This window comes from Trachypithecus francoisi, unplaced genomic scaffold, assembly GCF_009764315.1.
Source record: "Trachypithecus francoisi isolate TF-2019V2 unplaced genomic scaffold, Tfra_2.0 Lachesis_group10, whole genome shotgun sequence".
Lineage (NCBI taxonomy): Eukaryota > Metazoa > Chordata > Mammalia > Primates > Cercopithecidae > Trachypithecus > Trachypithecus francoisi.
This window is the reverse complement of record NW_022681455.1, coordinates 53,536,128-53,563,155: the sequence shown is the minus strand read 5'-3', so window position 1 is coordinate 53,563,155 and position 27,028 is coordinate 53,536,128. Positions and strand designations below refer to the sequence as shown.

The 27,028-nt window shown below is 41.7% G+C and overlaps 1 protein-coding gene and 2 long non-coding RNA genes across 4 annotated transcripts in view; all 3 read left to right on the top strand.

The window, feature by feature from the left end:
- The first annotated feature begins 223 nt into the window (after positions 1-223).
- On the top strand, positions 224-7,104 carry LOC117087373. The gene is made up of 3 exons (XR_004438781.1): positions 224-349; positions 4,896-5,018; positions 5,344-7,104. It is a non-coding gene; the product is annotated as an uncharacterized LOC117087373 (long non-coding RNA).
- Positions 7,105-7,962: 858 nt separating this feature from the next.
- LOC117087372 lies at positions 7,963-8,915 on the top strand. The gene is made up of 2 exons (XR_004438780.1): positions 7,963-8,082; positions 8,293-8,915. It is a non-coding gene; the product is annotated as an uncharacterized LOC117087372 (long non-coding RNA).
- Positions 8,916-10,804: 1,889 nt separating this feature from the next.
- Positions 10,805-27,028, top strand: part of GCLC (glutamate-cysteine ligase catalytic subunit) — a 47,725-nt gene continuing 31,501 nt past the window's right edge. For both annotated transcript variants that reach the window (XM_033217471.1, XM_033217470.1), the window contains exon 1: positions 10,805-11,435. In XM_033217471.1, the coding sequence (XP_033073362.1) occupies positions 11,286-11,435 (150 nt within the window). In that variant the 5' untranslated portion in view covers positions 10,805-11,285. The remainder of the gene's footprint in view (positions 11,436-27,028) is intronic.

Here is a 27,028-nt window from a genome sequence, read left to right as displayed (position 1 = left end):
GCTCTTCATTTCACACTAGTCTCCTCCCACCCAACTGGGCTATAAGCTCTATATGAAATATCCTGTCTTTTGCTTATTATTTTGTCCCAGCACCTAGCACACAGTACCTGATACCTAGTAGGCACTTAATAAATATCCATTAAATCTATTCATATTTCCCCAGTCCCCTTACTTTACACCTTTTTCTGCATCTATCACTTTATTGAACCCCTACACTTCCCAGCTCCTCCATTAACCCCTGCAGAGTATTCACTGACTGCTGGAACTAGAGCATCACTGAGAAGCAAGAGACAAACTGACCTAATAGAAGGAGAGCTGCCCCTCCAGGATGATGCCACCATCACAGAAGGTGAGAAGGAACACAGCATCTTCTGCAAATGCTACAGTAAATAGGGACAGGGTGGGGATAAGATCACTGACCCCAGGTCACTGACCCCAGTGTCCTCAGAGCCAACAGCTGACTTTGCAGGAAAGCCCTAAGCCAATTACTAGATATGTAAACTTAAAAAAAAGAAATGCTTAAGTCATCAAAATTTACTATTTTCAATGGCAAAATGAGGATATTATTGTCCACCTCAAATGGTTGTAGTGACAATTAAATAAGAGGATGCTTGTGAATTTGAACACAGTGACAAACACATACTAATGTCTCAATTAATGCCATAATTATTTGATCCAGATCTGCAAACATTCAAAAACAGCTTTGCATATATAAGCCTTGAATTAAATGAATCAGCCTCCTTGATCTTTTCCAGATGAATCATCTGCCCAACTTCTTCCCATACAATGAAATATCATATCTTAAATATGCAAATTAGTAGTTTTTGTGCACTAATCAAAGAGAGATTGCTCTGCTCCAACTGTCTCCTCATACACTCAGCTGAAGTATTAAGACACTCTGCTAGCTTTCTCACAAGATAAACATGTTGTTCATGTTGCACTGTGAGCTACTGGGCCAGACCCCCACTGAAGGCTGTTTAAAATACCTCAAATGTGATTTCAGAAATAAGATAGTAAATAGGCATGTGCCTTTTATTAATAGCACCTGTGGAGAACTTTCTTCTCTAGACAGTTTTTCCAAAGCATTTTCATATATGTTGTTGTTTAAGCCTCTCAATAACTGTGAGACACAGACAGAATTATTATCCTTTCCAGTTTTTCTTATTAAAAAAAAAAAATCTTGCTGGGCACAGTGGCTCATGCCTGTAGTCCCAGCACTTTGGGAGGCTGAGGTGGGTGGATCACCCAAGATCAGGAGTTCAAGACCAGCCTGGCCAACATGATGAAACTCTGTCTCTACTAAAAACACAAAAATTAGCTGGGTGTGGTGGCGGGTGCCTGTCGTCCCAGCTACTCGGGAGGCTGAGGCAGGAGAATCGTTTGAACCCTGGAGGCGGAGGTTGCAGTGAGCTGAGATCGCACCACTGCACTGCAGCCTGGGTGACAGAGGAAGACTCCATCTCGAAAAAAAAAAAAACTTTTATTTTTTCCCAGAACTTCAGCTAAGAGGTTCACTTATTTGCTTAAAGTATTATCACCAGCACACTAATACTTTGAAAGAAGGAATGAATGACTTAATGAATGAACTAATAAGTAAGAAATTCAAACCCCTAATCCAGGCTGTTGGCCTTCCCTTCCCTTCTCCCTTTCTTCATCTCTATCTCTCTCTCTCTCTCTCTCTCTCTCTTTCTCCTTTTTTATTTCTGGTAATTTTTCACAATCTCTACTACAGCTTTTTTGTCCTTCTAAGCTCCGGACCTCTGGAATGCAGGTACTAATGCGATTACTAAAACTGTAAGCCTCAAAAAAAAAAAAAGCATAATAGCCATTGTTGTTTATTACTTCAACAGTATTCTTTCTAAGTACAGTTAAAGGAAACTCAGCTTTCTTTAATCATGCAACAACATGTTACCTGAATTGAGCTGTTAACAGACTTTAACATTTGAAATAAATATTTGCAGACTTACGTTGGCCTTTCAAGCCAATCACTTTATAATCATCTGAATACAGAACAGCCCTGAAGCTGTATAAACCAGCCATAACTTGAAAATTAAAACTTGGAAACCCCAAAACATATTACTGTAGTTAAAATGTAATGACTCTGAACCTCCTTTCTACATCTAGAAAATATAAGAATGGATAAAAGAGAAGAAGCCCTTGTTGAGGAGTCTGTCTTTAAGCAAAATTTATGTTATTTTCTTATAAGGGAAAAAAAAACAGGATTTATAAGCAACTTTGAGTGTAATATACTAATATGAATTATTTATTTCTTATATATTTGACATCATCAAATGTACCAGATTTCTGAAAAACATGACTACTTGCACTTTTTCCTCTTGTTTTACATTCTCTATGTTTTCTATCATCCTGTGCCTGGAACTTCATATCAGCATGGTCTTCCTGAAGATTGTGGTGTAATACTATCAAAGGCATTGCCACTCATTATTGTTTTTATTCCAAGTAAATTCTGAAAAAAATAAAAACCTTCACCACATAACAACATGGTAAGTCAATTTAAAATATCAGTCAAATTTCTTTAACATTATGACACTATTTTGGTGTACTTAGTAAATCTCATAAATCTCTCATAAACCCTTCAGGCTTTAGGCATTGGTTAAATACTATGTTTCTAAGGATCTATAGATTCATAACAGAAACCAGGGACTCTCAAAGGGAACTAAAGCATCAGTCTTTCAATTACAATTCATGCTGATTAACCCACTCCATATTTAAGAAGGAAGCTGCATGCCCTACTCGAAGGGAAATGAGAGAAAAAAATTCTCTACTATAACTGTCCAATTTCATCTTCAGCAGGAGCAAAGGAAAATTCTCTAAGAGCTGGCAGCTCTTTGGACCTGCAGAGTTACTGCACCTGTAAGTAAATTATCAGCAAAACTAACTAGAAGACAGTCTGACACATTCATAACAACAGGTGCTCTCTATTATTTCAAAATGGCACCTAAAGTGATCCAATGTCTTGTGTTTATTTTCTGTCTTCTCTTTCTAGAAGGAAAGCTTCATGACAGCAGAAATGCTGCCTTTCTCATTCACCCAATATCCCCAGCACCGAAAACAGGGCCCATACAGAGGGGATGCCTAGTATTTGTTAAATAAACAAATACAAATTTAATCGGACAGATAATTGTCTTAGTTACTTAACTGTGGCACTTTACATATTATCCAAATCCAAACTTTCAAAGTAAGTTCCTTGCAACCCAGATCAACACTGGTACTAACTTGACAGCAGGTTTATGAACATATATATATATATAATCCAAGTTATTAAACATTAAAAGACAACTGTAAAATATTTCTTTTTTTCTTTTTTTTTTGAGACAGAGTCTCGCTCTGTTGCCCAGGCTGGAGTGGAGTGGCACGATCTTGGCTCACTGCAACCTCCGCCTCCCGGGTTCAAGTAATTCTTCTGCCTCAGCCTCCTGAGAAGCTGGGATTACAGGTCTGCACCACCATGCCCAGCTAGTTTTTTGGTTTTGTATTTTTAGTAAAGACAGGGTTTGACCATGTTCTTAGTTATTTGTTTTGCATCATGAAAAAAGAAAATAGTACCAGATGTAACCTCAATAATAATTTATCTTCAAGGACAAATTCTCACAGTCAAGGTTTCAGCTATTGCCATCACCATTGCAATCAAATTATGACTCAGAAAAACTACCAGATTTCCCCATCACAAATGCCTACAACTACAGGATTGTGCCCCTGACCTTACTGAACACAGCATAAGCAGTGATTAGTTGCCTGGACATGGAAATGGTTCATGATCTCTCACAAAAGTTACATTGGCTTTTCCTGGACAGGACAAAATGGTTTTGTTGTGTGCTTGAGAGACATCTCTAGACAGAGAATTTTCTTCTTTGATACCATGAATTTTAGTGAATTATATTATAAAATGATACTGTTTTATTTCCATGGATTTACTTTAAGGATTGTATTTAAAGACAATTTCCTTTAAAAAGAAATCATCACTTGGGAGTCCTCTAGCTATACTAATTCTCAAGTTACTTTAATCTCTCAAGCCTCTACTTCAAGTGATTGGTGATTCAACTCCTAACCAATCTGTCTTTTGGTCTTACTCTGTCTTCCTCCATCAGCACATGACATAGATATTATTCTGAAACCCAAAAATTATGAACTAGGAAATCAAAGGGTATAGAGAGAGAAATAGAAATGTATTATAAAACCTAAAAATAGCATCAAAGTTAAGAGTTTATTTTGTACAGTCTTGGCCCAGTAAATACGACTCCTTTATGTTGAAAATCTCTTTTGAATTAATTATACCATTGCTCTTGGGGCAAGGAGCGTCCAGAATTTGCAGTCAAAAGAAATAGGATTAAGTCTAGTTTCTATCATTAAATGTTTCTCTAAGAACTGAATCAGTTCTTAGAAGGAGTGGGGGACAAGAGTGGAATAATAAACACTGGGGACTATAAAAGGTGGGAGAATAGGGAGGGGGTGAAGGTTGAAAAATTATCTGTTGAATACAGCGTTCACTATGCAGGTGATGGGTATGCTAGAAGCCCACAGTGCATCATATGCATGTAAGAAAGTGGCACTTGTACCCCCTAAATATACAAACATAAACAAATAGGAAAAAAGTAGTGGGGCATAGAGAGAAAATTATGAAAGAGCAAATTAAATTCGTCAAAAAGTATCATAAGTTTATATGTTTATCTACTATAAGTTTATGCAAAACAAATTAAAACTGTTAAAAAGACAAGACTCTTAATGTAAAGCAGGAGGTGCATTGTAGGTATATGAGAAGTGTTTGTTCTATCACCTCTTATGTCTTCCTTTCTTCTGTCATAGCACTTCCTAAATCAAAAAGGTCTACTCAGATTTCAGGTGTTATTGTTTGTATGGTTTGGTATTGTTTTGAGCGATGTGAGGAAAGTGGAATGAACTTGGACTTTGAATCAAATGCCTGTTCTGCTGTTTGCAAGTGTGATCTTTGGGTGTGCTTCCTAATCTGTGAGCTTCAACTTCCTCCTCTGTAAACCAAGGTGATACCTTATAGTAGCCTTTCCCAAACTTTTTCATAATATTATATACTTTGAAAATGAGAATATTTTTACTGCAAAGGATGTTGCCACCTACAGTGAGAGGTGACCAGATCAGGGAGCTCTAACACCTGAATGAAGTCCTGCTTTGCTTTCACAAAGGCTGAGGGCAATTGGCATTTTGGCGCTTGGTAACTCTACAGGGCACATTGATGTTCTGGGCACACTGGAAAGCTCTGCTTTACTCAGTTTGTGGGGAGGAATTAATACAAGAGTTTCTGATCATAACAGATATTGAATAATGTCTTAATTCCCCTTCCTTCTCTAGATCAAACAAAAACAGAGCAACCTACTTATCCGGTGCCCATCCCCTTGGCAGAACACTCCTCTGAAGGATGACGGTTTGGCTGTGCCAGGGCAGAGCTGCCCACACCAAATGAGCTTTCACAGCAACATCTGATGAGGAACTCACTTGCCTACCTTTCCTTGACAGCTGGGGCCTGCCAGCCTTGAAGCATGACTCCACAACGCCCCTACCCAAGGCTATGGATGTTGCTGCTGCTGTTTTCTATTTAATTCAGGTTTCTGCTTGGAAAGGAAGAAGGTAGACGAGCCAGCGAAGGTTTGTGTGAATGATACTTGCAGAAAAAACACTGGTAGCAGTCACAAAACTTTAAAAATTAAAGTGCCAGCGAGGTGGCTTTTGCTGGCCACATGAAAGCTGTTAACCCCAGCTTTTACAAGTGCTGGGCTTTTGAGTAAGAGGGGAGGGTCTTTCTGGAAAAGTTTGAGACCTGTTACCTTTGTAGCAGCAAAAGCATCCACAGCTAGCGTTTTCCAAGCTCACTGCTACTTGTTGCAGTCTAGCAGTGTTGTGTCTCCTGAAATTCCTACCTTTCCTTGATGGATGCAAAAGAAGTACCAATTTATTAAGCTCCTAATATGTGCCAGATGCTCCATATATGTTACTTTTGATCTTCACAATCGCTCAGCAACTTATTGCTTCTCCTCACTCCCAATTACACAGATGATGAAATTGAAGCAGAGTAGTTTGCCTAGGATTATAGAGCTAGGAGGGACCAGAGTTGGGATTCTCCCTCAGCACTAATACATGGTATGTCGCATTTCCTGTCTGGTAGTAACAAAGCTTCTAAGAAATCTGAGTTTTCATTTGTTAAAACTGAATTTTTAAGAAATGTAGACAGGAGTACTAAGTACTCTGTAGTTTAATGCTAATATTGGTACCAGTATATAACTAGTTTCTCATGCACTGGTATAACATACTTCAGAGGGTACACCAGGGCTGGATGAGTATGTGAACTCAAAAATATCTGAGACAGGTCTCAGTTAACTTAGAAAGTTTATTTTGCCAAGGTTGAGATGTGTACCCATGACACAGCCTCAGGTGGTCCTGACAATATGTGCCCAAAGTGGTTAGGGCAAAGCTTGTTTTTATACATTTAAGGGAGACATGAGACATCAATCAATATATGTAAGATGTACATTGGTTATGTCCAGAAAAGCACAACAACTTAAGCAGGGAGGGGGCTTCCAGGTCATATGTAGGTGAGAGATAAATGGTTGCATTCTTTTGAGTTTCTGATTAGCCTTTCCAAAGGAGGCAATCAAATATGCATTTATCTCAGTGAGCACAGGGGTGACTTTGAATAGAATGGGAGCCAGGTTTGCCCTAAACAGTTCCCAGCTTGACTTTTCCTTTTAACTTAGTGATGTTGGGACTCCAAGATTTATTTTCCTTTCACACTTCTTCCATTTTCTTTTAAAAAATCTTTTGAAGAAAGCATTTTAGAAGAAAATGAGTCTCTGCTCTCATGGCTACATAGTTTATTCCTACAGGGGTAGGTCCTGAGTTATTAGGAAAGCTCATTTTTAGCAGGTTGAGAAATCTCATGTCCTTTGAAGAGAAAATAGTAGGAGGAAGGGAGAAAAACAACAACAAACAAGAGAGCAATCCTGGAAAATCTATATAGACCACATTACTTTGAAGTCCATACATCAGCAGGTAGGTATGAAAGTGGCTTATGTACATAAACAGGTTGCTGTTATTTTCTTCTGAAGTTTAAGTTGTTTCCAAGTATAATTCAAATGTAGGGAGAAAATTCCTTCTATATCTTTTGTTCTTTAACATGTACACTGAAGTTAGGAAATAACCATTTGTTTCTACCAATTAAGAAATTTAACAGACAAAAATCTTAAGAACTTCAGAGGCAGATCCGCGGGTTTTGGGGGAAGGGTGTGTCAAGGGAGAAGAAAGGATGTAATGAAGGTTGGCATCAAGTCCCAGGAAGGATCACACTGAAGGCAGCCACCAGCTTCACCCAGGCTGAGTGGTGTAGTAGACAGCTTTGAAATATCACTGGAGTTCAAATCCCGACTTAGCCACTGCCTGTTACTTAGTATTACTGGATCTCAGTTGCCTCACTTATAAAATATGGCAAAAATTAGTACTGTTTTACGGATACCAGCTCAAAGTACCTGGCAATAGAGTGCGATATACTGGTACCCACGCAACAGACCACCAAGGTCAAGGGATACTCAAGCCAAAGAGAGCGGTAAAGGCAGGGGCAGATGACCTAGTAGTGCCTTCCTCAGAGTCCCCTAGGCACTCTCTCTGTTTTCCTTATTTGATCTCGCGAAGGGCTGACTTAGGGGAAACTGGGAATGGCGTGACCACAGGGAAAGTGATGTATTTTTTGGTCCTTAGAGGCCCGAAACCCATCGTGTCTGAAATGACTGCTGCAATACCAGCAGCAGCAGCAGCCTAGAGGTCAGGAGTGATGGACTGAGACTCTGCCCTGAGAAGCCTCCCCCGGATTGACCTCCGGCTCGGAGCCCGCACAGAATGCTGAGTCACGGAGAGGTGGTGCCGTGCGCGGGGAAGGCGGGCCCGCGCAGTCACGTGGCGGGGGCTGTATCACAACAACCGCGCGGCGTGCACCGCCCGCGGCCCACACCGCTTCCTCCCGCGACAGGCCGGCTCTCCGAGCATGCTCAGCTTGGCCTCAAGATCGCACGGCGTCCCCGGATGCGGATCTCCACCGTCCAGGTTTTTCGGGCGACTCTGGGGGCGGGGCCTGTGTTGGTCCGCGGAGCGGCGAGGCGAGGTTGCAGTACCAGGACGCCGCTGGGCAGTGATGGGGTCCTGGCGAGCGGGTCTCGCGTTTTTCCGCGGAAGACACTACTGGGAATCGGCCTTTGGTCATGGTATAGGGAAGAGCTGATTCTGCAAGATATGAGCTCCTTCTTTCCCCTTCAGCTATCGTTACAGCACTGATGGAGCTGTCTCCTGAAAACTCACTTCCAGATGTCGAAACCTAGCTCTGGGTGCAGTCTACAGAATGAAATTGAGCAGTAGTGGACCTATGAAGGCAAAGCATTGTCAGAGGGGAGTGACTCTTGTTAAATATGACTTCAGTTGATCTGTGATGGGGTTTTTGTTTTTTCTTTGTAACAGAAACGGCTGAAGGCACTGAGAGATCAAAGTTTAAATTGGGCATAACTGCCCTGTGGTGCAACAGTGCCTGCGCCCTTTTGGGGATTATCCAAAGCCCTGGGACCCCCGCTGGGAGAGCTGGTTCAGAATTCAGGGGATAGGGTGAGGGAGGTCCCTTATGTGAATGTGAGCCGGGATCTAGGACAGAATAACTCCAATTACAGTGTTAAACTCTCACTAGGTTCAGTGTGGCGTAGGGCTTTGGCTAGACTAGAATTTAGTCTGTTATTGAACCGCCCAGGTCCATGATTCCTAATAGGTGCATGGGAAAAGTGTATGATGTGCAGCAGGTGTATGGGAAAAGTGTGCTTTGCGAAGTGTAAATCAAGGTCTACATCAGTACTGTTTGAATAAAGTGGAATGAGAGACACATATGTAATCTTAAATTTTTCAGTAGCCTCCTTTAAAACTAAAAATAAAAGTGGGACTGGGGGTGGTGAATTAATTTAAATAACGTACCACATCATATTTAACTCAAAATTTCCGAAATACTGTATCAGTATGTAATCAATATACAATTTTTAATGAGATATTAACAAGTTTTTATTCCACTAAGTCTTAGAATCTGGTGTGTGACTTACACTCACAGCATATCTGGGCCACTAAGTTTTCATTGGAAATACTTGATCTGTAATTACATTTCATAAAATTTACAGTCAAAAAGTAGATTCACATTTCCAACTTGTTCCAGATTTACTTAAAAGCTTTCCAGTAACTGAATGGTATATCAGTTTTTAAATTTACATTTAAGTTGATTAAATTAAAATGAAAATTTGGTTTCTCGGTCATGGTAGCCACATTTCAAGTGTGCATCGGCCAATGTGGCTGATGGCTGTCATGTTGAACAATGTAGGTCTATGAAAATGTGAAGTGAGATGGTGAGAATAACCCAGTGATCCTTGGATGTCTTACCTACATGTGAAACACTGTTTCTCCCCCTCTCCCACTACCTGCTTTTCATGGAGAAGCTAACATTTATTAAGCACACACTCTATACCAAGCACTTTTCTAGAATTAAAGGTACAAAAGGCCTAAGTCATCTCTGCCCCAGAGGAAAGGCTGTGGAAAAATTAGAATGTGGTTTGATTTCTATCTCAGCTGTGTGAGGAGGATGGAAACATCATCTCCTGGGCTTCAAACATCCCTAACTCCCACCCCCGCCCCCCCCCCCCACACCATTGTGGAAATCCCATCCAGACCTTGGGTATTCACGTCCCCAAGTCCTGTAAGTGGCACAACCAATATGAAGGCTGTGGGAGAAGAGAATCTGGCTATCATGTACTCACTCATTCAGCAATTAATAAGTGCTTACTAAATGTTAACTCTGTAGTGCGAGGGAAGATGGTATGATAAACACACACTTTCTGGGTAGGTACATGTATGATCTAGTTGCTTGCACTTTTCCCCTGACAGGTCATTGCTCTGTCAACACATATTTATTAAACAATTATTTGGGGGCATGGTACCTCCTTCCTCTCCTTTCCCTCCAAGATAAGGCCAACTCTAGGTGTTCCCACTATCTTCAGCCCTACTGTAGGCTCACATGAACGTCATTTTGATCACTTGAGGGATGAATTTTAGGTTTAGATGGAGGATAAACTTTTGGAGATGTTCCTTATATGGTCTATCTCAAGACTTTTTGCAATAAATGGTGTCTGTGCCATCCAGAGAACATATGTCACCAGTTAATCAAGAGAGTAGGGAATAATGGTGATTTACAAATGTTGACAAAGTGATTCCTCTTAATAACCGGGTCAATTTATTGGCCATCAACACTATACACATGTACACTATGCACATAATTACGACATCTATAAAAGATAGAATTAATCTAATTTTATGCAGCTATGGGAAGAACTTGTCCCAAGTCTCACAGTCAGTAAGTGATGGAGCCTAGAGTTGAACTGTTTCACTTCACTACCATGTTAATACTTTTCTCAACACATTCTGCCTCTCTCACTGATTTAAGTGTGAGGCCCTGACCAACTAAAAAATAATATGGTGAGTTCGTCATTGATTCAAACAATCAACTTTCTTCCCCAACCCCAAGTTTGTCTCTTTTGATTAGGAAAAAAAAATGCATTTTGACATGTCGCGTTTGCTTACAGCGAGGCCGACCGCAGGCCCCCTTCCCGCGAGCTGCTCCCCTCGACTCCGCCCCAACCACCCTTGCACACCCCTCCTCAGTCTCCGCAGTTCCCACCGGCTCACCCCGGCCACGCCTCCGCCGCTGCACCTCCTCCTGTCCCCGCCTTCGCCCGTAGTCTATAAAACCCGGAGCGACGGATCGCGCCCAGGAGCGGCGAGCTGGCGGACGCAAAAACTGGGCATGCTCGGCGGCGGCGCAGGTTTTGGTCACAAGTAGGAAGAAGCCAGTGCACCACACCGGCAAAGAGAAGCGGGAGCCGCCGCGGGAGCGCGGCCGTGGAGTCCGCAGCCGCCGCCGCATCGGAGCGGGAGCAGAAGCAGCAGGGAGCCGGCGAGGGCGAGGCCGCTGGGCGGAGAGCCGTCCCGCCTGCCCTCGGTCTTCTGCCTTCGCATCCGCGCGGTGCGTCGGACCCAGGGTCTGTCACCTGGGCGCCAGGGGCCGCCGCCGGGGAGCCGGAGCGGGCGGGACCCTCCCTCCGCCGACTGCGGCCCGAGGGCGCCCCCGCGGGGTGGAGCTGCAGCTGCCTTCTGCGGGCGGCTGAGTGACCGTCTCGCGCCGGGAGCGGGCGGCCGCCGTCAGCCCCGAGGAGGAGGAGGAGGGGGCTGCCATGGGGCTGCTGTCCCAGGGCTCGCCGCTGAGCTGGGAGGAAACCAAGCGCCATGCCGACCACGTGCGGCGGCACGGGATCCTCCAGTTCCTACACATCTACCACGCCGTCAAGGACCGGCACAAGGACGTTCTCAAGTGGGGCGATGAGGTGAGCGCCCGCGGCCCCCGCCCCTGCCCGGCACCCCTATCTGGCCACCCGCGCTGCCTTTGTCTGGCCCTACGCCCCCTGCCCTATCGCATTCCGCGTTCTCCACTGTGCCCGGGGGTCCTCTAGCGCCTCCCGGCCCCGGGAGCATCGTCCCTGACTTCGCCTAGTCTGCGTCCAGGGCCATCCTCCTGACTAGACTCCTTTCTCGTTCATTCATTCTTTTGGGTTTTCCCCTTCATTCCATAAACACGGATTGGGCGCTGGGAGGGCGTGAGCATGAAAAAGTGACATTAGGTGCTGCGAGTCTTCAACCTAGTGTATCTGCAGACAGGCAACTACCACGATCCACCTTAGAGGCTCAAAATTCGCTTTTGCGGTCAATATGAAAGAGACTAAGTTCCTAGTAGGCCTGCTGCTTTTAGAAATCAGGTCTTCAGGATGTCCACTTCTGCTCTACCTCATGCAGGTCTCTTTTTCTTAAATCTCTCCAACTTCTCATCTCCCCTCCCCTCCAACACACACACTTGATAGCTCTAAATTGAAACCAGTAAATTATGGCTCAGTTTCCTACATGGGGGAGGAACCTTCCCTTTCCTGTTTAGTTCTCAGTGGGAAAGCATTTAGAGTTTCAACATTAGGATTTGCTTGTGTCTTTCCATGGCCTAGGTCCAGCATCTAAACTTTACAAACCAGTGTTCTGCCTAGAGATGAAATGTCTCTAGATTCTCAGTATGTTGAACCATTGTTTATTGGAATGATCTGGAATGCAGCAATGTTAAAACTGTTGGTTTAGTGTCATCTGCCAAAACTTTTTGTGCCTTCCCTTTCTGTTTTTGAAAATTACGTGCGTATGCAGTACACATTAAATGACTTCTTGAGAAGTCCATCTCTGTTTCTCTTGTTTTTAGTTTTTGCCTTAGATGGCTTACCACCTGTGTAAACTGTTTATCTTTTGACCAGTGTTGTTATCACTCTAGGTCTAAGTGCTGAGGTCTGCACTGTTACACCAGTGCAGAATATCTCCTTTCAAAAAGTTAGGTGTTTTTTTTTTTTAATTTTTAAGATTGGGAGATAATTCTGCCTCCTACAGGTGAAGAAATTGTGCTGTTTTAAATTAGGAAAGTATGATGACTAGTAATTCACATTTCTACAAAAAGTGGTTCGTCACTTCTTTGAACAGAAAAAGCACAGCATGTGTTTTGGTGATGATTCTTCAGTTTTACTGTAAAGTTCATAGTTTCTTTACAGCATCTGCCATTTTGTATATTCATTTTTGTATTGTGTGTCACAGGAAAATGTAAGACGAAATAGGGCAGGGACATTATGCTTGTTCACCTCTGTTTTCCTAGGTCCCAGCCTTGTGCCTGGCATCAGGTCCTTGTGGCATGAATGAGTGAGTGAACTACCATTTAAAGTTTACACTGTATGGTAACTAGTCATTCTAGAGCAGTTCAAAGTTTGACATTTTTTTGTGCTGCTCCATTTTTTTTTTTTCTTTTTGAGACGGAATCTTGCTCTGTGCCCAGACTGGAGCGCAATGGCATGATCTCGGCTCACTGCAACCTGTGCCTCCCGGGTTCAAGCAATTCTCCTGCCTCAGCCTCCTGAGTAGCTGGGATTACAGGTGCCCGCCACCAGGCCCAGCTAATTTTTGTATTTTTAGTAGAGATAGGGTTTCACCATGTTGGTCAGGACGGTCTCAAGCTCCTGACCTCAGGTAATCCACCTGCCTCGGCCTCCCAAAGTGCTGGGATTACAGGCGTGAGCCAATGTGCCCTGTGCTTCTTTTGACACTTAACTAGGTCTCTCTACAAAGACAGGCAGTTCATGTCTTTGGTAGTCATTGTCCCAGGTAGAACTACATCAACAGGAAATTTGCAGTGCAGTGGGAGCACAGCAACTCATTCCGGAAACAATGCCCCACCCCCCACCACCCCTTATCCATCTTCATCCCATTTGGTGTATTCCTGCAAGACCCTCCAGGAATCCTTAATCTTACCATTTTAAAAAGGGCCTCTCCTGTTGGCAGGAAGAGCATTTAGAACTACCTATTTTAAGTGACTTTTGTAATTGTTGGGTAAGTTGAAGTGAGAAGAACTGAAGAGTAGAGTCTTGAAATACGTGTCTCTGCTTTTAACAGGCTTTCATGGAGAGCTTTGCAATAGGTTTACCTCCTTCCCACTCCGAAAGATCAAGGGGCTTGGAAAAGAGTGGCAATAATGCAAACTTGTATTATGCATCTATAAAGAGAGAACATTGGATGCAGCATTTTAGCCAGGTCGTAACACTTCTTGAAGAAATTATACTGAGCAGATCTGTGGAGAATTAGACTTTGATATTGTGTTAAGACTCTAATAATGGCTGGGCGTGGTGGCCTGTAATCCCAACACTTTGGAAGGCCCAGGCAGGAGGATTGCTTGAGCCCAGGAGTTCAAGGCCAGCCTGGGCAATGTAGCGAGACCCCATCTCTACAAAAAATTTTAAAAGTAGTGGCGTGTGCCTGTGGCCCCAACTACTCAGGAGGCTGAGATGGAAGGATCGCTTAAGCCAGGGAGTTTGAGGCTGCAGTGAGCCATGCTTGTTCAACTGCACTCTAGCCTGGGTGACAGTGAGACCTTAGCCCCCCACCCCCCAAAAAGATTTGATAACACTGCTCTTACCTTAAAATGTGTAAATGATGTTCACTGAAAACTTTCTTTAGTGACTGTTGAGACTTTACCTTCACATTTCTTGTTCCAAATACTCTGTTATAAATACAAAGCTGTACATTGATTTTTTTAAACCTCATTTGAAATGCTGCTTTTACCAGCATTTTACTGTTTTATGATCTATCCTTTCTATTTCCCTAGACTATTTTGTTTTCCACATCTGCCTTTGTTCCCCCCAACCCACTAACATATTGAGGTCTTTTGGAGTGGTGAGTAAACAGAAACTGAGGTAGGAAAGTCATCTTAGATAAAAAACATAACCCACTGCTCATTTTTTATTATTTTAAATTTGCTTCAGTTATGTCTCTGGGTGGAGTATAGAATTTTTGAGAAGAATAACATTCCTGCCCTGAAGTGTTGATAGTTGCCTGACACAAAGGAAAGAATTAAGATTGTGAAGATTGCCCAGTGATTAAAAAGAATCCCCACCCTACTTTTTCCTCCTGCAATGACACTTCAGTGAAACCTTGGTCTCCCACCAGCTAGTTCTCCCTCCTACCCTTGATCTGGGATGCAGATACTAATTCTCTCTTGTGGTACCTCTCTACATTTCTTTTTTTCTTTTTTTTTGAGATGGAGTCTTGCCCTTGTCACCCAGGCTGGAGTGATCTGGCTCACTGCAACGTCCGCCTCCCAGGGTTCAAGCGATTCTCTTGCCTCAGCCTCCTGAGTAGCTGGGACTACAGGCACCCAACACCACGCCCGGCTAATTTTTGTATTTTTGTATTTTTAGTAGAATTGGGGTTTCACCATGTTGGCCAGGCTGGTCTTGAACTCCTGGCCTCAGGTGATCCACCTGCCTCAGCCTCCCAAAGTGCTGGGATTACAGGCATGAGCCACTGTGCCTGGCCACCTCTCTACATCTCTTATGGGCAAAGAGAAGAAGTGACCTTTTTTTTTTGTGGGTTGAGGTTGGGAGGGTCTCATCATGCCTAAATGTTTGCTGATGCTTCTAACCATTCCTCTAGCATCATCATCATGTCAACGTAATCTAATCACCCTTTTGTAAGATAGAGCATTATTTTTCAGACTGCAGGTCATGATTCAGTAGTGGGTTGACATACATTTAGAAGATTCCATCCAGGACTTATGTGTGTGTGTGTGTGTGTGGCAAGACACTTAACACAAGATCTACCTCTTTAACAGATTTTTAAGTGCACAAATATAGTATTGTTAACTATAGAGACAATGTTGTACAGATCTCTAGAACTAGTTTTTCTTGCATAATTGAAACCATGCTCACAGATTAGCAGTTCCTCAATTTTCCCCTCCACCCAGTTCCTGGGAACAATTCTGCTTTGTGATTCTATGAGTTTGACTCTTTTTGTACTTGATATAAGTAGAATCAAGCAGTATCTGTCCTTCTGTGACTGATGTATTTCACTTAACATAATGTCCTCAAGGTTCATCTAAATTGTCCCATACTGCAAGATTTTCTTTTTTTTTTTTTAGGCTGAATAATATTCCCTTGCTTGTATGTACCACATTTTCTTCATTCTTCTGTCAGTGAACATTTAGTTGTCTCTACATCTTGGCAATGGTGAATAACTTTGATGAACATTGGAGTGCTAATATCTCTTTGCCAACAGGACTTTTTAAAATATTAAATGGGACAGGGTGAAGAATATTAATCTATCATACCATAGTAAGAATATTATGTAGAACTTCTGAGTTATCTTTTGAGGGGGTGTGTGAAGGGTAGGTTTGTGCATTGGATTGCATGTAAATTATTTCTTACAATGGTTCACAGTTGAAGAGTTTGAAGGCCACAGTCTCAGATGTATTTATTCGATGAGGTGAGCCTTGTGAAAAAGAACAGGTTAGCACTAATCTTTGCACATAGTAGGAACTCACTGGTACACATTCTGAATAGAAGTCTGAAGACAGGTCAGAAGCCTAGCGGCTCAGATGCAAGAGAGCTTGTTTGTGTGCAGAAGCCTTGAGAAATAACTGAGAAACAGGCTGGGCAGATAAAAGTGTGTGTGTGGTAGATAAAAGTGGGTGTGGTGGGTGGTGTGCCACGTGGAGATGAAGAATGGCCTGCAGCACAGAAAGTGGTGTTTTGGATGTGATATGTTTGGCTTTATGGGGATCATATCAAAATGCTGCTTTTTGTTGCTTACTGTTGCACTTACAGAGCCATGGACTTGGATCAAAAAAGACAAACATGAACTGAAAACTTGCCATAGGTATGGTTGGAAGGAGAGGCTGCCACTTTAGAAATGCTCAGCTCTACTTACTAGGATAGTATTTGTCTCTTCACACCAGAAATAACCTTGGATTTGGGGTTCAGCGTGTGTTCTCGTCCAAGGCTGAAGTGGATTGTCTTACAGAGCTGCGTGTGTGCTGGCTTTTTGGAACTCAGGTATTTTCCTGTGAGAAGCTCCAGGATCAGCCTGCAGATGCCTGTTTCACCTTTACTATGACAGGTCCTAACTCTAGCCACCATTTACTGTGCTGCTTCTGTGGGAAACAGAAATTCCAGTTCTTAGGTTCCAGGAAGATACCTATTTTGCCCCAGGATGAGGAGAGATGAGGGGGATATTTCCCGGGTGCCCTGTTGCCTGCCGATAATACAAACAAGTAAGCACTTCTGCACAGTTCACACGCAGCTTTTCAGATATGGGTTTTGTTTGTAACTTAGGCACATTAAAAGACAGATCTGGGAAATCTATGATGTAAATGTAATAAATATGACTCCTGATTTTTTGCTAATCACTCCAATGTTGGTTGCCCACCAGACCTTTTCAGCTACTTAGCAGCAGACGTATCATCAGAATTGAAATCTGTCTGACTCCAGGTCCAGTCCTTAAACATTTTACCAGGTTTTGGGTTATTCATAGTCATGAATTTCATTGAATTTCCTTTTGCGGACTTCAAACTGTATAGGTTGTACAGGGTCAGAAAACAACATTTAAAACTTAGACTTCTTCTAAGTTTGTAACCCAGTGCAGTGGCTCTTGAAGGCAAAAAGGTAAATTATCTTCTAGTTAGCAGAAAAGTCCATGTGAACTTTGAGAGGAAAATGCAATGTATCTTTCATCTTTATGAGCATTATTCTTATGTATAAAACAGAAATGGGATTTATTAAGGGCTGATATATCATCCATTGAGTTTGAACTTCCAATTTACCTATGCTGGGTTCAGAATGCTGAAGTGCCTATTTAGAAAATGCATAGCTTGCCAGGCATGGTGGCTTGTGCCTATAATCCCAGCTACTTGGGAGGCTGAGGTGGAAGGATTGCTGGAGCCCAGGAGTTCATGGCTGCAGTGAGCCATGATCATGCCACTACTGCACTTTAGCCTGGGTGACAGAGTGGGACCCCATCTCTTTAAAACAAAAAAAGAATGAAAATGCCTAGCTTATGAATGAATAAGCTTGTGATCCTATTTAAAAATACAGTCTTGAGCAATAAATCTAGAATGGACAAAAGCACAATTATTTGAGTCAAATTGAAGGTTCTCTATAGCTTTGGGCAAGTTGCTTACTCTCTCAAACTGTCATCTATTAAATGGGGACAATACTACCTTCCTTACAGGGTTATTGAGATTAAAAGAGGTAATATTAGCGAGATGGTTTGCATGTGCCTAGCCTGTTAAGTTACAACTCATAAATAGCCTAAACCATTTACTTAGAAAATTTAAAACATCCAGTATATCTTATTTAAATAGCTGTGGTCATTGGGGAATGAAACATTCCACATATGTAGGGTTTTTTTGTTTGTTTTTTACAGTTAAGTGAAACTTGCTTGTTCAGATAAATTCCATTAACAATAATTTTTTATCATATTTATTTCCTTTTTTAAAAATATTATTTATTTATTTATTTTTAAGACAGGGTCTTGCTCTGTCACCCAGGCTGGAGTGCAGTGACACCATCACAGTGTACTGCAGCCTCAGCCTCCCGGGCTCAAGCGATTTTGATCGTATTTCTAAGTTGCTCTTCAAAAATGCATTCACACAGGCTAGGCTTCTTAAAATAAGATATAGAGCACAAATTAATTATTTTTTAATAGGCATGACAAAGATTCAGGTTTCTTCTATAGGTCATAGCGTATTCTGTAGCACAAAAAGCAAAGTTGTCGCATCTGTCTTTTTTAGCTGTCACTGGACATTGATTCAACAGCATTTATTGTCCATTAACCCCTACCCACCCCCCAGAAGTTTCCTTGTGCCCTTTGCACATGCGTGCATGTGTGTATGCTAGAGAGAGAGAGGGAGAGCACTTCAGTTGATTCTGGTTTTTCTTCAGACACCACCTTTGAGAAACTGCCTTGAAGAATGTGTGGTCATTAATTAGATGAAGGGGAGAAAGGAAGGCATTATTGTCAAAAGAACAGTGTAACAAAGGAGGAAAGGTGAGAAATACCATTGGATAGTATGTGAAGGTTATTGTGCAGTTTGGTGGTGTAAATGCAGTGAATAGGTTTAGCCAGCTTGTAGAGGTCTTTGTCTAGTTCTTGATAAGTAGAGGTTATGTTGTACTTTAAAAACATGAGAAAAGTAGACTGGAAAAAAAAAGTATATTAGTCTTCTATACCTATCTCCTACAGAAAAATCCTTTAAGGCTTACCAGTTACTATGACCTACCATATCACTGTTGAATTCCTGCATGTTAAGACCCTACTGTCTTAGAAGTATGGTATTAGCAGATGTACTCATTGATTGGTACTGTGTGTAGTTTCATTTTGAAGCATAAACCTGAGTAACATTCAGTAAGACTCTGCATGTTCAGAAAAGATGTCACAATATTAACTGAGCCTCTAACATCACTATTTATGTTTCTGAACATTTTTACATACTGTCAAGGCATGTGAATATATTATTGAAGTTAGAAAACTGTATATGAAGCATTACTGATGTTGCTGGTATTACTGGAAGGACCATATCTTAATGAGCTTGCTAATTAGCACTCTGTTTCTACATTTCATGATAGAATCAGGTGTTTCAAAAAAATTTTTTAACAGCTTTATTGAGTTATAATATAAAGTTAACTGCACATATTTAAAATGTACAATTTGGTAAGTTTAGACATATGTATACATCATAAAATCACCTCTGATAATAAATATATTCATTACCTCCAAAAATGTCATCATGCCCCTTTGGTAATTTCTTCCTCTCTCCATCCCATGCAACTGATTTGCTTTCTGTTACTGTAGTTTGCATTTTCTAGATTTTCATATCCAGGAAATCATAGTTTGCATTTGATATCTAGTTTCATATATCTAGGAAATCATACAGCATATACTCTTTTGGTCTGGCTTCTTTGGTTCTACATAAATATTTTGAGATCCATGCATGTTACAAGCGTCAGTAGTTCATTCCTTTTCATTGCTGAGTAATATTTCATTCCATGGATATACCAGTTTGTTTATGCATTCACCGTTTGTGTTGCATTCAGTTTCTCACTATTATAAAAAAATCATATGAACATTAACATACAAGTTTGTATGTATGGACTAATGTTTTTCTTCATCTTATTACCCTTGGAGTGGTGTGTGTTAACTTTTTAAGGAAACTATAATACCAGACTTTTCCAGGATGGTTGTACCGTTTTGCATTCTCACTAGCGAGTATGCCAGTTCAGTTCATCCACATTCTTGTTAACACTGGTATGGGCAGTAGTCTCTTTAATTTTAGCTATTCTAATAGGAGTGTGGTGGTACGTTATTGTATTTTTAATTTGCATCTTCCTGAAGATCAGTGATGTTGAGTATCTTTTCATGTGCCGATTTGTCTCGTGTGTATCTTTTTTTGTGAAGTGTGTTGAAATCATTTGTCTGTTTTAAAACTATTGAGTTTTGAGCATTCTCTATATTTTCGATATAAGTCTTATCAGACACATGCTTTGCAAACTTTGCAAATATTTCCTCTCAGTCTGTTTTCATTCTTGTTTTTTATTGTTTTTTGTTTTGTTTTGTTTTGTTTTTTGAGACAGAGTCTCACTCTGTGGCCCAGGCTGTAGTGCAGTGGCATGATCTCAGCTCACTGCAACCTCCACCTTCCAGGTTCAAGTGATTCTCCTGCCTCAGCTTCCCAAGTAGCTGGGATTACAGGCATGCGCCACCACGCCTGGCTAATTTTGTGTTTTTAGTAGAGGTGAGGTTTCACCATGTTGGCCAGGCTGGTCTCGAACTCCTGAGCTCAGGCAATCCGCCTGCCTTGGCCTTCCAAAGTGCTGGGATTATAGTCGTAAGCCACCGCACCTGGCCTTATTTATATTTTTAAGAGATGAGGTTTTGCTGTGTTGCCTAGGCTGCCCTAGAACTCTTGGGCTCAAACAAACCTCTGCCTCAGCCTCACAAGTAGCTGGGACTTAGAGGCATGTGCCACTGCACCTGGCTAATGGCATACTCTTTTGATTGCTGTGTCTTTATAATAAGCCATGAGATCACGTAGTATTAGCCCTCTAGCTTTATTCTTTTTCAACTGGTTTGACTCTTCTGGATATTTTGATTTTCCAAATTTCCACGTGAATTTTAGAACCAGATTGGCAATTTCTACTTAAAAACAAACAAAAACCCTACTGGGGCTTTTTATTGGGATTCCATTGAATCTATAGCTCAGTCTGGGGAGAACTGACATCTTAACAATATTGATCAAGTCTTTGAGTATATGAATATCTCTCCACTCTACTTACATCTTTAATTTCTCCCAGCAGTGTTTTGTAGTTTTTCAGTATAGATCTTTCACGTCTTTTTTGTTATCCCTGAATGTTTCTTATGTTTCAGTTCTATTGTAAATGATTTCCCCAGACCTTCATCTCCATCTCTTCCACCCAGGGAGTCCACTGGGCTCTACTTTACCTTCCTGCCCATGACCTGGAGCCTCTCCCCAGGCAGTAAGTGGGGGAAATTGTAGAGCCCACTGATTTTCCCCTATATCTCAGGGATCCTTTCTTATCTGATATGCAGTGTCTTGAAAAGTATTCTTTCATATATTTTCTCTTCCTCTCTCTTTATTTATTTTTGTTGTTGTTTTTTGTTTTTTCAGGTAGGGGGGTAAATTTAGCCCCTGTTACTCCATCTTGATTAGAAGTAGAATTGTTTCCCACTTTTCTATCCTTCTAGCTTTGTTTTCCTTTGTCTGTAAACTTTGTGCAAAGCTGGCTATCATTGTGATTTATAAGATACCTGCCATCACCCAAGATTTAGCCAAGTTTTTAAAAGGTCAGGATTTTCTTTGCTCTTAAGCCATAGTTTTCATCATTTAGTATCTCTGTTATCATCCTGTGACTGGATATTTGGTTAAAGCACAATTATTTTGAAAGTTGACATACATTTTATGAATGGGCTTTAGTCTGAAGATAAGAGTCTAAGACCTGGGGTCATCCCAGGTTGTGTGAGCTTAGAAAACAGAGCTTAAGACTGGGCACGGTGGTTCACGCCTGTAATCCCATCACTTTGGGAGGCCGAGGCAGGTGGATCACTTGAGGTCAGGAGTTTGAGACCAACCTGACCAACATGGTGAAACCCCGTCTCTACTGAAAATACAAAATTAGCCGGGAGTGGTGGCACATGCCTGTAATCCCAGCTACCGTGGAGGCTGGGGCAGGAGAATCGCATGAACCCAGGAGGCAGAGGTTGCAGTGAGCTGAGATCGCACCATTGCACTCCAGCCTGGGCGACAAGAGTGAAACTCCGTCTCAAAAAAGAAAAGAAGAAGAAAACAGAACTTAAATTCTTTGGACCACAATTTCCTCATCTGTAAGACTAATTAAAAAACCCTATCATTTCGTGTTTTGAATTGCATGTTTATATATATACATTCTTTTAGTTGTATTTTTTAACAATTTTTAATTGTTTCAGAATACCTTAACACTTAATACTCTGTAACTTATGAAAATCGGTACATTCTACCAGAAGTGATAGAATTCATTGCCCTGCAACCTTTCAGGTTTTAGCATTTTCTTTGCTATTATATACTTTACCGTCAACTGAAAAAGTAATCTTAATTATAAAGCCGCAGATATTAATTTCCTAGAAATTTGGTATGGGAGTTAGAAGTATTGCTGTGTGTAGGCAGAGTGATGGCAGGCTTTCAAGAGGTGGGGAAGGACAAGAAGCCTCTGGATTTGCCATTTGGGCAGGTACTGGGGGCATCTGGCAACACCATATCAGAACATATTAAGGATTTGGGAGAATAGCAGAAGTTGGTGTCAGACCAAAATAAATGCCACAAAGCCCCCATGCATGTTTTTACATTTCATATGATCCTTGAAATCCTGATTATAATTTTTAGAAGGAGACAGGCTTGCACTGGGACAGCATATGAATTTGGGTCACTTTGGTAGTATCTCTGTGGCTTAGTTATCACTGGTGTGTAGGGAAACTGAACGAGCGATGACTTAATCTCCACTTAATGGTTATGTTTCTCAGACATGGTTTAAAAAGACAAAGAAGGATGTAATGAGCCTCAGACTTATAGCCAAAAGAGTTCATTTTTGATACACATTTATTGGCACTTGGCAAGTTTGGTTATCTGGGTTGGTATGTCCTGAGCGACATACCATAGAAACCTGAGCGACTGAGTTTCTATGGCTAAGGTTCTGCTCTGATGGATGATCTCTAAGGAACTTTCTGTATTAGATTTTTGTGTCTGTTTTATGGTTAGAGTTTAGTAGTTGAACTTATTTCCACAATAATACTACAAAAGAGCCCCCAAAAGAGATGTTCCTAGTTACATAAATGCTCTTACAGACCCCCTGTCATCTTTGTCCCCCTCCACCGAGATTCTGTTTTTAGGCCTTTGGATTCAGTTAACTCCTTTTTGAAGTGGATGGTGACTTAGCAGAATTCAGACTCTAAGGTGAGCGACTTCATGACGCTTTTCCAGGAAACTAGTAAAAATCTGGGCTGTAAGTCTGCTCTATTCAGATTAACTGCTGGCAGGGGCCCAAAGCTTCACAGAGATAGAAAAGGTCATAGAAGCTGCTGTTTTCTAGCAGACTTTTCAGCAGTCCTGCCTGAGCTAAGCAGAGTAGAACCCTGGCCTGCCAGTGTGTTAAGTTATGTCTAGGGGTTACCATCTGTTGGCTCCACTACTCAAATAGAGCAAGAACTGGGAAGTAAACAAAAACTTTATTCCTGGAAGCATATTTGACGCCTGTATGCAGATCACTTTATACATAGTTCCTGTAAACTTGGTCATCTAGTTTCTCAGCTCAGGATGTACTGCAAGAAATTGAGGCAGAAATGAGAGGGACCAGTCAGGAGAGCAGCTGCCCAAAACAGGTCCAGATGTGGCCTTCCTGATGTGCCCCCAAGAGCCCTGCTCTGTTATAGCTGTAGTTAAAGAAATGAAATTGCCAAAAACATCCGAAGTCCTAATAAAAAGTGAAAGTATATTTAGTATCTTCCTGTTGATAGCAGAAGGGGATGTAGTCAATTTTAGAAAGATTTCCACTCCTGTATATGTAAACTTTTTAAAGAAAACATATGCTCTAAAGGGGTAAGTTTTGGGTAATAAAATTAATTTGAATAAAATGAATGTTCTGTGTTTGATGAGTAAAAGAAAAACGGATGGTCTTATACTAAGAGTTTCTGGAAGACTTTAATTTCAAAAACAGTAGTTTAGAACTGGCAGGGACATTGGGTTTTCTCTTATTTTCAGATCGTTTAAAAGCCAAAGACTACAACACATTCTGAGTGCCTATCATTAGGGAAAATTAAGGCTGCTCTGCGCAGGATAAATACCTTGTACAACTTTAGGAGGCACCAGGGTGGGTAGCACCTCTTGAGAGTGGAAAGGGGAAGGAGTTACCGTGCTGGGGGTTCAGCAAAGGTCTCTGTGAAGGAGCGGCGCTTGACTTGAAGCACACAAGAGCCAGCTCTTTGAAGTACTGAGGTAAAATCTTCCAGGCAGAGGGAACAAAAGTGTTTCAAAGGCCTTGAAGTGATTGTTGTGGAGACAGAAAAGGCCAGTGTAGCTGCAACATGGTGTGGGGTTTGGAGGCTGAGAAGATTGGTCGTAATGCTCTTTAGGAGGGATGTTGAAGTTTTTACTGAGTGTGAGCCATTTAAAAGTTTTAAGGAGAGTGACTTGACCTGCTTGCTGAAGGACCATGGTCTTCCTGACTGTAGGGTTAGACAGTATTCCATGCTAGTAGCTTTCACCTTCGACTAAAACAAGTGCTCTGTGAAACAACATTTCCACAAAACAGCAGTTTCCTTCCCATGAGTGACATATTCTGGTATTTCTATTCTACCCTATTAAAAATTATTTTTTGTTATGTTGATCACAACTCATCATGGCCCACAAAGGAGCTGTAACCAACGTTTGAAAAGCACAAGACACTCTTCTATGTCCATCAGTGTATGGCTGCCCCGGAGCTAGAAAATAGTACCACTAACCCTTAAGTAGTACGGTGCACTTAATACTGTTTTAGCACTTCACATGCATTATTTTATGTAATCCTCCCCAGTAGCCCTGTGAGGCAAGTATTACCTCCATTCTGCAAAAACTGAAGCATCAAGAAGTTACCAGGATTCAAACTGATTGACTCCAAAGCCTGCCCTCTTGGCTGCCCCCCCACCTATTATCGCCTAAATAGGCAGGAGGAAAAGAGCTCTGTGACAGTTTTAATAGGCTCCAGACAGAGATGAGATTGAGAGTGGCAAGGAAGAGAAGGAATAATAGAGAAAGGGATGGTGGTAATGCAGGAAGTAGGCTTTTTTTTTTTTTAATGAAAATATGAATATGTCATCAGCCACAGATCCAGGCTTAAGCATTTTTTGGTACCCCATAGCCGGTAATTCTCTTCTAGTGAAATGCCAGCACTCTTTCAAAATGATACCATTGAATATGCTTGGCAAAGTTCTCGGTCTGCAGGACAAATGCTAACAAGTTTAGTAATGTGACTGCAGCCTTCCCAGCTAATCTGCTGGCAAGCGAGCCCTGTGAAAAGGCAGATGCAGGACGAGCCCTTTCTATGAAAATCAGGCTGACCTCATTTGATAGTTATGCAGCTTGTGTCACCCTCTTAAACCCCAAGTCAGGAGCTTTAACTTATCTGAGATTTTCATCCTTTAGCATGAATTTCAAATATGGCAGGGAAGGAGATTGAATTCACAAAAACCTAAATCTTCCAGATCCCACAGGTTAGAATTACTCTGTTGGTGGGATCTACTGTAACACCCAGATACGATTCCTGAATGGGAACTGGACGCTGCCTTTATGAGATGTGGTTATGGTCTATGGCCATACCACCCTGAACGCGCCTGATCTCGTCTGATCTCGGAAGCTAAGCAGGGTCGGGCCTGGTTAGTACTTGGATGGGAGATGTGGTTATGGCAGAATGTCTGCACTCAGATTCGTATGATGGTGGAATGGCATTAAACTTGGAGGTCTTGAAGCCCTGTCATCCTGTCACTGGAGGCATAGGTGACCCCCACTGAGCACTAGCAGTCACTTTGGAGTTAGAATTCCTCCATTTAGCATTGACTCTCACTTAGTCTCTTTAGAAAACTGTCTTTTTTCTCTCTCTTCGTTGGGTTGGTTAGTCTAACACCAGTTTCTAGGAACTAAAATCCTGAATTTCTCATAGGTAGTCTGTGAATTTAGGGCAGCCTAACTTATAACATGCCTTAGAAGGAAATCATGTGTGTGTGCTTGCTTGCTCAGCCCAAGAAGTACATCAGACCCTGAGCTGGGCACCACCCACTGGGGGGATGTATTCTCTCTAGCAACAGTCCTGCCTACATGCGAAAGCCCTAAACTCTCCTGCACCTAGAGGGAGCCCCTGCAGAAATTGCCCATGATCCTCACCCACTATGGTGCCCCAGCTCTGGCTACTGCAGGGCAGTTGATCCAAAGCAGCTTCAGTCTGGGGACCAGGATACTGTTTCTTGTCAACCATGTGGTGACTAGGACTCTAGCAGGGGAATACGGTCTTAGGAAAAAGCCAAGGAATTCACTTGTCCTTAGAACCCAGAAGCTATTGTACTAAAGTACAGATGTTTGGAGGTAAATAAGAACTATTCATACTTACAATGTTGTTTCTTTAAAAGAAAATGTGTTCTGGTTTAGGTTTCTAAATTACAGAGTACCTGGGTTGTGCTGGTGGCCATAAGCAGACATCCCCATTGGCAACTTGATGTGCTATCTTTTCTGAGGTTAATTCGTGTGAGAAGACTGGTTAGGTTTTGCTAGATATGGTTCAGAAATAAAGTAGGAATGCCTTAATGGTCTTTATAATTGTCAGAAAATTCAAACTAACATGTGCCTGAATTGTGGTAGCATGATGTTTTTAAAAAAAAATCAGCCAATGTAAATTCAGAGGCCCAGAAAATGTCTCATGCATCTGTGGAGCATGAAAGAGCAGATCTACATTCAAGGATTTCCTTTGTGCCAACAAGAATGAATTAGTGTGTCCAGGTAAAATTAATTTCAGGATTGTGGTTTCTCTTGGGTTTTGGTCCAGTGCTGCCTAGTACAACCTCTGCAGTCAGAGAAATGTTCTACTCTGTCCTAACCATTAGGGAGTAGGAAACTGATTTTTTTATTTTATGTTAAGTAATTTTAAATCCATAGAGCCACATGTGCTAAGTGAGTAGCATAATGGACAACACAATGTTTTTGCGTTCCTTTGGTGACAGGTGACATTTTCCCCTGTATGAGAGTCATCCCAGTTTACGCCGCAACTCTCATTGTCTTTCTGTATTTTATTAAAGTCTTGAAATTTTTCTCTTGGGCCTCATATCACTAATCTAGGCGTGTTAAGAATGTTTTCTCTGTTTGGGCCGAGACAATGTTGAGAAAGTTACTCCACCTAATCCTATAGGAAATTAATTGATTTTTATGCAGTATTAAAATTGAGATTAATGTGTTATAAATAAAAAGCAGCCTGCTCTGTGCTACAGAAAACTAGATCAGGGAGAGGCC